Genomic DNA, 10,932 nt, shown 5'->3' with positions numbered 1-10,932 from the left:
GCATTACTGAGAGCAAGAGCATCAACAATGCAGTTTGGCCTGAGAGAGACACACACACACACACACACACACACACACACCCAGTTGAGAAAGAGGGAGGGAACATCTAGTCAAATGGCTACCCAGACTATTTGCATTGCCCCCCCTACCTCAACTAACCGGTGCCCCCGCACATTGACTCTGTACCGGCCCCCTCCTGTATATATTGTTACTTTTACTGCTGCTCTTTAATTACTTGTTACTTTTATCTCTTATTCTTGTCTTTTTTAACTGCACTGTTGGTTAGAGGCTTGTAAGTAAGCATTTCACTGTAAGGTCTACACCTGTTGTATTCGGTGCATGTGACTAATACAATTTGATTTGAATTGAGAAAAGGAGGGAGGTAAAATGAAAACATCTTTCTCAATGAGGGAGAATAAAACGAGGTCCTCACTGCCTGCAGACAGCAGCTGTGCTGATACAATCTCTCTCTATTTCTCTCTCTCTCTTTTTCTCTCACACACACATACTTTCTTTCCTCCTTAATTCTGAACAATATCTCCTGTCTCTTAGTCTTTCTTTTAGTCCCTCTCTATCGCTCTTCCCCATTCTGTCCACCCTTGTCTGGGACTCCACCTCTCTTCTCCTTCTCTCTCCCTCCCATCATTCCCCTCCAGGAGGACCACAGAAATGTACAGTTAGTCTGGGAGTTTTTCTCTGTGTCAGTGTGATAATCAGTGGACTGCCACAAGCCACACACACACACACACACACACACACACACACACACACACACACACACACACACACACACACACACACACACACACACACACACACACACACACACACACACACAGCTGTGTGTGAGTGGCTGTAGCCAGACTTTCATTGCTAGTTATAAATCAAGATGACATAGATCATAGCAATCTTGAATGTGTTATCATAATAACTGCATGTCAACACACAGCTGTAAACTGCTACCAGTGAAATACTGTTAAATCTGTGTGTGTGTGTTTAAGCAGTCTCAGCCCTTGTACGTTGCTATACTTATAAGCGCAATATGTGAATCTCTGTGGACATTTTCCTGACCATGATCAGTCAATAATGGACATGTGAGCTTTAAGTGCATGAGATAGTCACGTGATGTATGTCTGAGTGTCCCATTATCACGTGTCCCCAAGTGTCTGGTCATGTGATCAGTGATGCAGCTGCCATGATGGGTAGAACGGAACCGTGAAAAGATCCAAGTGGGTTTCTTTTCGACTCATATCCAGTCTACTCATTCTGACTCTATGGTGGCGTTGGTCAGGTTTTCCTGCGGTCCTGTTCGTTGAGCAGGAGGTTGTTGAGGTTGATGACTGTGTTGGCGAAGTCAGTCAGTTCCACAAAGTCAGAGGTGATGATGTTAATCCCGTCAACACCGGGTTTCTGGGTCTCGACCCACGTTAATATGATGGGAAGGTTCCTGAGAAGGGGAGAAGGACGGGAAGAGGGGGGAGATGAGGAGGGGAGGAAGGGGGAGTGGAAGAGAGAAAAGAAGGAGTGTAAGAGCTGTTGTGTCTGAGGGAGAGGTACAGTAGTGACTGAGTCAGACTAAAGTTATTGTATCCAAAGCATTGTTTAAGTTTGGAGCTCTCACTGTTTTAGTTATGGGCGCATTTCAGCAAACACACACACACACACACACACACACACACACACACACACACACACACACACACACACACACACACACACACACACAACGGCCAGGGTCGTATCAGTGATAGAGCCCTTAACCTTCCACTAAGCCCCTGCAGCCGTCAGGACAAAACCAGGAAGTGGGAATGTTTATCCTGTGATAATAAGCCATCTTGTTTCCGCGGATACGCAAAATTAGGCCATATCCTCCCAGCCTGCTGTCTCCACTAAATATCCGCTTCAGAGTCATTTCTAGACACTCATCTATGGTCAGTTTTCTGTTTTCTTCTCTTAATGGTTAATGTGAGGATTTATGGAGAGCAACCTGACCCTAGATCTGTACCTAAGGGCAACTACCTGGAGAGTCTAACTAACCATTACCCTTACAGTTTACCTTCCCCAAGTCCTACCTTTAAGCATTAGGGGGAGACGCCAAACTGACCTTAGATCAGTCAGTGTTTAGGGTCTTCACCCTACTGGGAGTCTGACCTACTGATAAACTGACAAAACTGACTGTGTATACTGCCCTCTGCTGGCTGCTATCAGAATACATACTATATGCTCAGTAACACTAATAACACACACCTCTCGACTAGGTAGTTGCGTAGCCCCTTGACCAGGCCCTTGACAATGGTCTTGACTCTGGGGGTGAGGATGGCCTGAGTCACGTGGAAGGACCCCATCTTAGCCCTCTCACCTAGTGTTGTCTCCAGGAACTAGAATTATAATGGTAATCATTATCAACATCAGTTGGATTTATATATGAGATTTATCATCTTATCTCATCCACTACGAAATACACACACACACACACACACACACACACACACACACACACACACACACACACACACACACACACACACACACACACACACACACACACACACACACACACACACACACACACACACACACACACACACACACACACACACAGACCTGAAAGAGTTTGGTGGTGTCTGTAGTGTTAGCCCAAGGAGCTGGACACTTGTTGCCCGGCCATATCAATGGACAGCTCTCAGCTGACGGGTGGTGGTAGAATACTATGACCTGGGACACACAAGACTCAGACTCACTCTCAGAACATTTTGTTTTCACACCTTAACCCTTAATCTGTCTATCTGCTAATTCATAATTATGACTCACCTATTGTGCCGGTCTCGTCGCCTGTCTGATTACTACACATCTGTCACCTGCCAGGTAATCTGGCTCTAGAATCGAGATTAGGATCACAGAACATAGAAACTCACCTGACCACATCTCTAAATGAGAGACATTTCTGATAAACATGCGCACACACACAAATACACACACACACACACACACACACACACACACACACACACACACACACACACACACACACACACACACACACACACACACACACACACACACACACACACACACACACACACACACACACACACACACACACACAAGAACAAAGGCGGAGGGTTCTGCTTTATGACCAATAACAAGTGGTGCAATGGGGAAACGTATAGGAACTTACAAGCTTTTGCTCACCCAACTTGGAATACTTGGTCATCAAATGTTGCCCTTTTTACCTTCCGAGAGAGTTCTTAGGGATTATCACCACAGCTGTATACATCCCGCCCCAAGCCGACACACGGCTGTGTACATCCCGCCCCAAGCCGACACACGGCTGTATACATCCCGCTCCAAGCCGACACACGGCTGTGTACATCCCGCCCCAAGCCGACACACGGCTGTGTACATCCCGCCCCAAGCCGACACACGGCTGTGTACATCCCGCCCCAAGCCGACACACGGCTGTGTACATCCCGCCCCAAGCCGACACACGGCTGTGTACATCCCGCCCCAAGCCGACACACGGCTGTGTACATCCCGCCCCAAGCCGACACACGGCTGTGTACATCCCGCCCCAAGCCGACACACGGCTGTGTACATCCAGCCCCAAGCCGACACACGGCTGTGTACATCCCGCCCCAAGCCGACACACGGCTGTGTACATCCCGCCCCAAGCCGACACACGGCTGTGTACATCCCGCCCCAAGCCGACACACAGCTGTGTACATCCCGCCCCAAGCCGACACACGGCTGTGTACATCCCGCCCCAAGCCGACACACGGCTGTGTACATCCCGCCCCAAGCCGACACACAGCTGTATACATCCCGCCCCAAGCCGACACACGGCTGTGTACATCCCGCCCCAAGCCGACACCAAAAATCCACTCAAAGATCTTCATTGGACCCTGGACAAGTTGGAGACCGCGTACCTGCAGCGTTCATTGTTGCAGGGGACTTTAGCAAAAGTAATTTGAGAACCATGCTACCAAATTAATATAAACACATTGACTGTCCAACTCATGGAGATTCAACGCTGGACCACTGCTACAAGCCTTTTCGACACGGGTATAACGCCGTCCTCCTTTCGGAAAATCTGACCATGACTCCATTTTGCTCCTTCCCGCCTGTAAACAAAGACTCAAGGAAAGTTCTGGTGGTCAGGTCTGTACAACGCTGGTCTGACCCATCAGAATCCAGGGTCCGACTGTTTTGATCACGTGGACTGGAATATGTTCTGGGTTATTTCTGGCGATAACATCAATGAATAAGCAGCCTCAGTCACCGGATTCATAAAATGATGTGATATCCTTTCCACCTCCTCAACAGACACCTACCCTGGCCCCACCCCAATGGAAATTTGTGACCGATTGGCTCAATTCGGTCTTATGTAGCAAAATGTGTGTTTTTAACATTGGATATCATACACTATCATTGTATATCATACACTACAGTTGAGGAACAATGGGATAGTAATTATTTTGAGAAAATGGCCCTTGAATGTTTTGGTACACCTACTGAAGAGCTCTTCTTTGTCTACATCCATTCAGCATCGTTGTGAGGTGTGTGCGTACTGGTAGCAAAGTCAGGTGCAGGAGAGCAGAGGCGCACACTTTGTTGAGGCAAAAGTGCAAAACGCGCAAAACAGTCACAAGAATTATGTTTAACAATAAACATCTTCGTGAAATACCACGGAAAAAACCGAACCAGTCTGGCGCGTCAACAAAAAAACACGTAACACAAGCAATCTTACACAAAGACATGATGGGGAACAGAGGAATAAATACATGGAATGAAAACCAGGTGTGCAGGGAACAAGACAAAACAAATGGATACATGAAAAATGGAGCGGCGATGGCTAGAAAGCCCGTGATGTCGATCGCCAAACGCCGCCCGAACAAGGAAAGGAGCCGACTTCGGCGGAAGTCATGACAATCGTTCACACCCTCTTCAGCTTAGCCCCACCCATCTCTTTAAGGATTCACATGTGAGGCCATGTGCTAAACAGTGAGTATGCTAGTGTATTAAACAACCCAAGACTAAAGGCTGGTTTATACTACGTCTATCGACATGTCTGTATACAGTTGTCGCAGTGACATCATGAACATTCTATTGTCATCCAACATCAAACTTGTCGTTGTTGTTATGAACAATTATAAACCCAAAAACGACAGCAGCCTGGTGGTCCAAAATAGCATAACTGGTGTATTTTAACAGCAATAAACCCATCCGTTTAAAAATATGTCAATCAGGCAAACCAGGCAACTAAAAGCAAATTTCTAAACAATGTTTTGGTTAGTTTCTAGCTTGTTAGCTAGCTAGCTAATGTTAAGTTACCTGGCCAGCCAGTTCAAATAATGCCCATATCATATAGCTGACAACTCCTTAACTTTAGCTAATTTGTATTCATTATTACAGGAAAATAAACTTACAACAAGATCATTATTTACAAGTTAATGGAAAGCTAATTACAGAAAATAGCTTACGGTTGTGAGTGTGACGAAATAAAAGCAGGGCAATCTACCGGAGAATTATATAAACACAAAATGTAAAGAGCTGCAATAAAAGATCCCAGAAATGTTCCGTACTCACAAAAAGCCTATTTCTCTAAAATGTTGTGCACAAATTTGATTACATCACCGTTAGTGAACATTTTATCCTTTGTCAAGATAATCCATCCACCTGACAGATGTGGCATATCAAGAAGCTGATTAAACAGCATGATTATTATACAGGTGCACCTTGTGATGGGGACAGTAAAAGGCCACTCTAAAATGTGCCGTTTTGTCACGCAACACAATGCCACAGATGTCTCAAGTTTTGAGGGAGCGTGCAATTGGCATGCTGACTGCAGGAATGTCCACCAGAGCTGGTACCAGATAATTTAATGTTAATTTCTCGACCATAAGCCACCTCCAACATCGTTTTAGAGAATTTGGCAGTACGTCCAACCGCAGACCGCGCCAGCTCAGGACCTCCACATCTTGCTTCTTCACCTGCGGGATCGTCAGAGGGGGGTAAGCGGGGTGCTGAGGAGTATTGCTGTTTTCCCTTTTGTGGGGAAAACTCATTCTGATTGGCTGGGCCTGGCTCTACAGTGAGTAAACCATGGCTGCACCCCTCCCCAGTCATGAGGCGTGCTGGCGGTCTCGAGTGCAGGACTGGATGCCCACTTTCCCCTGGCACATGCGGGGCGCTGGTACTGCGCATACCGGCCTGAAAATACCCGGCCTTGCCACAGCACCCATCACCCCAAAGCACGGGACCTGTCCAGTATGTCTCTGCCCAAAAGGGGTACGGGGAGCTGGCTTGGGGCTCCATCCACGCCCAGCCAAACTACCCTTGTGCCCCCCCCAAAAAAAATATTGGGCCTGCTTCTCAGACTCCCTTAACTCCTCCATAGCCCTGGAAATGCTTATCCTTAGTTCTGTCCATGTCTCACGATAGTCCATCCGTTGCTCCCTCCTCCGCTGCTTGGTCCATTTTTGGTGGGTAGTTCTGTCACAGCTGTCGTGGAAGATAGAATGGGACCAAGGCGCAGCGGGTTGCGTGCTCAACATATTTATTATAACAATGAGAACACCACGAAAAAACAATCAACAAACTAACGACAGGAACAGAGTAGCAGGCTCAACAAAAAGCAGTGCTAACAAATAACTACCCACAAGTGACAAACAAAACACACACCTATTATAGGACTCCCAATCAGAGGCAACTAGAAACACCTGCCTCCAATTGAGAGTCCAGCACCCAACCTACACATAGAAAAACTACCCTAGAACATACACATAGAAATACAAACATAGACCAGTGACCAAAAAAAACCTGTAATACATAAATAAACTACCCTCTGCCACGTCCTGACCAAACTACAATAACAAAATATCCTCTATACTGGTCAGGGCGTGACAATAATATTACTACATAGATCATACACTTAACGTTAGCTAGCAAGCCAGCCAGCTAATGTTAGCTAGCTAGCTAAAAGTACACTTTAACTTGCTATGAAAACAACTTTCTGACAAAATAAACGTATAATATCTGAAAATGTAGCTAGCTAGACTCTTACCCGGATACATGGATGAATGCTTCTCCCTCTCTGTCAAGATGCCGTGGTTGCCCTTGTTTTATATATCAGCCTTATTTGTTATTTTCTCAACTCCCTTCTCATTTGCAATCACGCCTGAATTTTCTCAGTCTCCTTGGCTATCATACTCGGCTTCCACTGGGCATTCCACTAACTTCAAAACTCGATTCTCCAGAAAGTGGAGAGCATTAGCAACACTTTTGCAGTTCTTTGTGGTATCTTTCAAAACGCCACGTTAGAAAGGATTACCTACACGTACTGCAGCTCATGTTGTAGACAAAAGCGTGCTACATGGCAGACTAATCCGAACTCCTCTCTCGGCATGTCCAGCCCATCCATTATCTCAGCCAATCATGGCTAGCGGGAAGGTTCCTGTCTTTTTCTGTGGCTAAACCAACTAGGCTCATTATTTAACAATTCTATTCGTATTTACAGATGGCATACAACTTTGTTATTAAAGCACATGAAAGTTCACATGTTCCAGAAGGCACACACACACAGACACACACAAGTATAGTAACTGTAACATAACTGAGTACTCTAGTCCACACACACCAACTGCCTCCTGACTTAATCTTCTGTCATCCATTAAGACGCACACTGGCCGCTTACAGACAGAAATAGCTGTGAGTGAGTGAGTGAGTGAGTGAGTGAGTGAGTGAGTGAGTGAGTGAGTGAGTGAGTGAGTGAGTGAGTGAGTGAGTGAGTGAGTGAGTGAGTGAGAGAGAGAGAGAATCATTGTCTGTGAGATGAGATCCCTGATTGACAGGTTGAAATAGCTGCAGCAGCATTTAGTAAGTAATCCACATTAGCTTCTACTGAAATCCTGACTCCACTAATACTCTAAGGTGTCACACACACTCAACTTATAGATGACTGGATCTTACTATCAGAGGTTCAACTAGATCTGTAAGTGGAGGACATGGAGGAGTGTTCACACTTTCTGACCTCACCCTGTCTGTCTCACCTGGTACTTGTTCTCCCAGAGGTAGTCCAGGGTGATCTCCTCGACAACGCCAATCTTGCAGAGTTTAGGTCCAAACACTTCCTGGAGCATGTTGATGAGGTAGGTGTGATGCTCCATCCCCATGGCGTAATGATGGTTAAAGTCCAGGAACACCATCTCCTTACCATGGGCGTCCAGGAAAGAGTTAATGTCCGACAGACCGTCACGCACCTGAGAGAGAGAGAGAGAGAGAGAGAGAGAGAGAGATATATAAGTCAATAGCAGGAGGAGACGTTTACTGTAGGTTTTTGTATAATAACATGTTTATTGATCTTATAGGTGTCTGGCTATGGGGTCAGTACATCCACCTTGTGTCCAAACAGGCCATGGATGAAGTAGATCTCAGTACCAGACTCTCCAGGTTTGGATGACACACGCAGGTCAAAGTAACGAATCCCTGCGTCCAGCTGCTCCTTAAACGTCAGGTTCTGGTGATAAAAGTCATATGCTGACAAAGACTGAGGATCCCATCTTTTCAAGAGAGTATTGGTTAATCATCTGAACCAGCTGAACCCTCACCTGTGTCATGGACCACTTCTTCATGACTTTCTTGGAAACGAAACGGAAGGCTGTGGCCAGGTATTTGACTATGGCCTTCTGGTCAGGGCCCACCGGGGCCTTCACATCTACCCAGAAACTAAACGAGTCATGGGACCCTGAGAGAGGGGGATGAGGGGAGTGTGGGAGAAGGAGGGGAGAGAGGAATGAGGAGGGTTGAGAGGGATGAGGAGGGGAGAGAGGGACAAGGAGGGGAGAGAGGGAGGAAGATGGGAGAGAGGGACGAGGAGGTGAGAGGGAGGAAGATGGGAGAGAGGGACGAGGAGTGAAGAGAGGGAGGAGAGGGAGGAGGGGGAGAGACGGAGGAAGATGGAAGAGAAGGATGAGGAGGGGAGAGAGGGAGGAGGAGGGGAGAGAGGGAGGAAGATGGGAGAGAGGGAGGAGAGGGAGGAGGGGGAGAGAGGGAGAGAGGGAGGAAGATGGGAAGAGACAGATCAAGTGAGATAGAGAAAGATATGCCTTTTCAGTCTGGAAAAGGAAGTGAAGGTCCTTCTGCCGATCTTATGAGTGGGCTAACCATCTACTTTTGTGCATTCTCTCTCCCTCAAACACACAAACTCAGGTCTCATCCCAGGTAGTATAGAATAACACCAAGAACCCTCTCTGAATCCATTAGGCTAGCCTCACTACATTGTAAACAAAACAAACACATGCACGCCACATCAGTCTCACACACACGTCACACAGAAAATCAGTCACACACCAGTTCCCCAGACCCACAGCTGCTGCATCAGTGTTTTCCTCTCTAGCCCAACAGTAGTCTAAGCTGTTCTCAGACAGAGAAGGTGCAACTTCATTTAGCTAAAGTGTGGCTTTGCTGTTAAAACCACATAACCCCAGATAGACTTTACCAGTGGGAGGTCATAAACCAAGTCAGAACCAACAGTCATCATTATACGCCTCATGTCGACCGACATATGATACCCCTACAACACACACACACACACATGTAAAGTGCCGTCAGAAATGATTCACACCCCTTGACTTTTTCTACATTTTGATGTGTTACATCCTGAATTTAAAATGGATAAAATTGAGATGTGTGTGTCTCTGGCCTACACACAATACCCCATAATGTCAAAGTGGAATTATGTTTTTGGAAAAATTGTACAAATTAATACTAAAGTTTTTCATTTTATGTCTTGAGTCAATAAGTATTCAACACCTTTGTTATTGGCAAGCCTAAATAAGTTCAGGAGTAAAAAGGTGCTTAACAAGTCACATAATAAGTTGCATGGACTCACTCTGTGTGCAATAATAGTGTTTAACATGATTTTTGAATGACTACCTCATCTCTGTACTCCACACATACAATTATCTGTAAGGTCCCTCAGTCAAGTAGTGAATTTTAAACACAGATTATACCACAAAGACCAGACAAAATCCTAGAGGAAAACCTGGTTCAGTCTGCTTTCCAACAGACACTGGGAGACAAATTCACCTTTCAGCAGGACAATAACCTAAAACATAAGGTTATGTTACACTGGAGTTGCTTACCAAGACGACATTGAATGTTCCTGAGCGGCCTAGGTACAGTTTTGAAAATCTATGGCAAGACTGTCTAGCATTGATTAACAACCAACTTGACAGAGCTTGAAGAATTGAAAAAAATAATAAAATATTGTACAATCCAGGTGTGCAAAGGTCTTAGAGATTTACCCAGAAAGACTCACAGCTGTAGTCGCTGCCAAAGGTGATTTTAACATGTATTGACTCAGGGGGTTGAATCAATCAAGATATATTTTTTGTTTGTTTGTTTTTTTTACAAATGATATCATTTTCTTCCGGTATTTTGTGTAGATCATCGACAAAAAATGACAATTACATCCATTTAAATTCCACTTTGCAACACAACAAAATATGAAAAATGTCAAGGGGTGAATACTTTCTGAAGGCACTGTAAATAACAGATATTGTTATTTATTTACATAACACACACACACGCTTACCGGGCACTGCAAGGTGCTTCAGGGGCATAGCTGTGAGCTTGGGGGAGAGTGAGCTCATCCAGTTAGCATTGGAGGTACCGATACCTGTGGGCCGCGTCTTCATGGCTCCTCTCTGATCTCACACCCCCCCCCCGTAAAAAAGTTAACCGTCAAATCTGGTATACCTGCTGCTGGTGTATCGCCAGTATCCTCGCCACCCCCATGAGTCTCACAGTAAAATAAATCATCCTGAGGTGAGGAGCAGGAGCGCCTTTCATGCCTCCTCGAGCCACCTGTGTATGTACCTGTCTCCTTGCTCTTTACCAGTGGTGTGGAGCCCACCAGGGCAGCCGAAGTGC

At 45.8% G+C, this 10,932-nt stretch overlaps 1 protein-coding gene across 1 annotated transcript; it reads right to left on the bottom strand.

Annotated features, from left to right (window-relative positions):
• Window positions 1–783: 783 nt before the first annotated feature.
• On the bottom strand, window positions 784–10,721 carry plcxd2 (phosphatidylinositol-specific phospholipase C, X domain containing 2). The gene is made up of 7 exons (XM_014157238.2): window positions 10,595–10,721; window positions 8,607–8,743; window positions 8,396–8,515; window positions 8,049–8,258; window positions 2,605–2,715; window positions 2,248–2,378; window positions 784–1,447 (listed from the first exon to the last, which is right to left on the bottom strand). Exons 1-7 carry the CDS (start codon window positions 10,695–10,697, stop codon window positions 1,288–1,290), a joined length of 972 nt encoding a protein of 323 aa, XP_014012713.1. The 5' UTR covers window positions 10,698–10,721; the 3' UTR covers window positions 784–1,287.
• Between the last annotated feature and the right edge of the window lie 211 nt (window positions 10,722–10,932).

The sequence above is a fragment of the Salmo salar genome, chromosome ssa19 (assembly GCF_905237065.1).
Source record: "Salmo salar chromosome ssa19, Ssal_v3.1, whole genome shotgun sequence".
Taxonomy (NCBI): Eukaryota; Metazoa; Chordata; class Actinopteri; order Salmoniformes; family Salmonidae; genus Salmo; species Salmo salar.
This window is presented reverse-complemented; position numbering and strand designations above follow the sequence as displayed.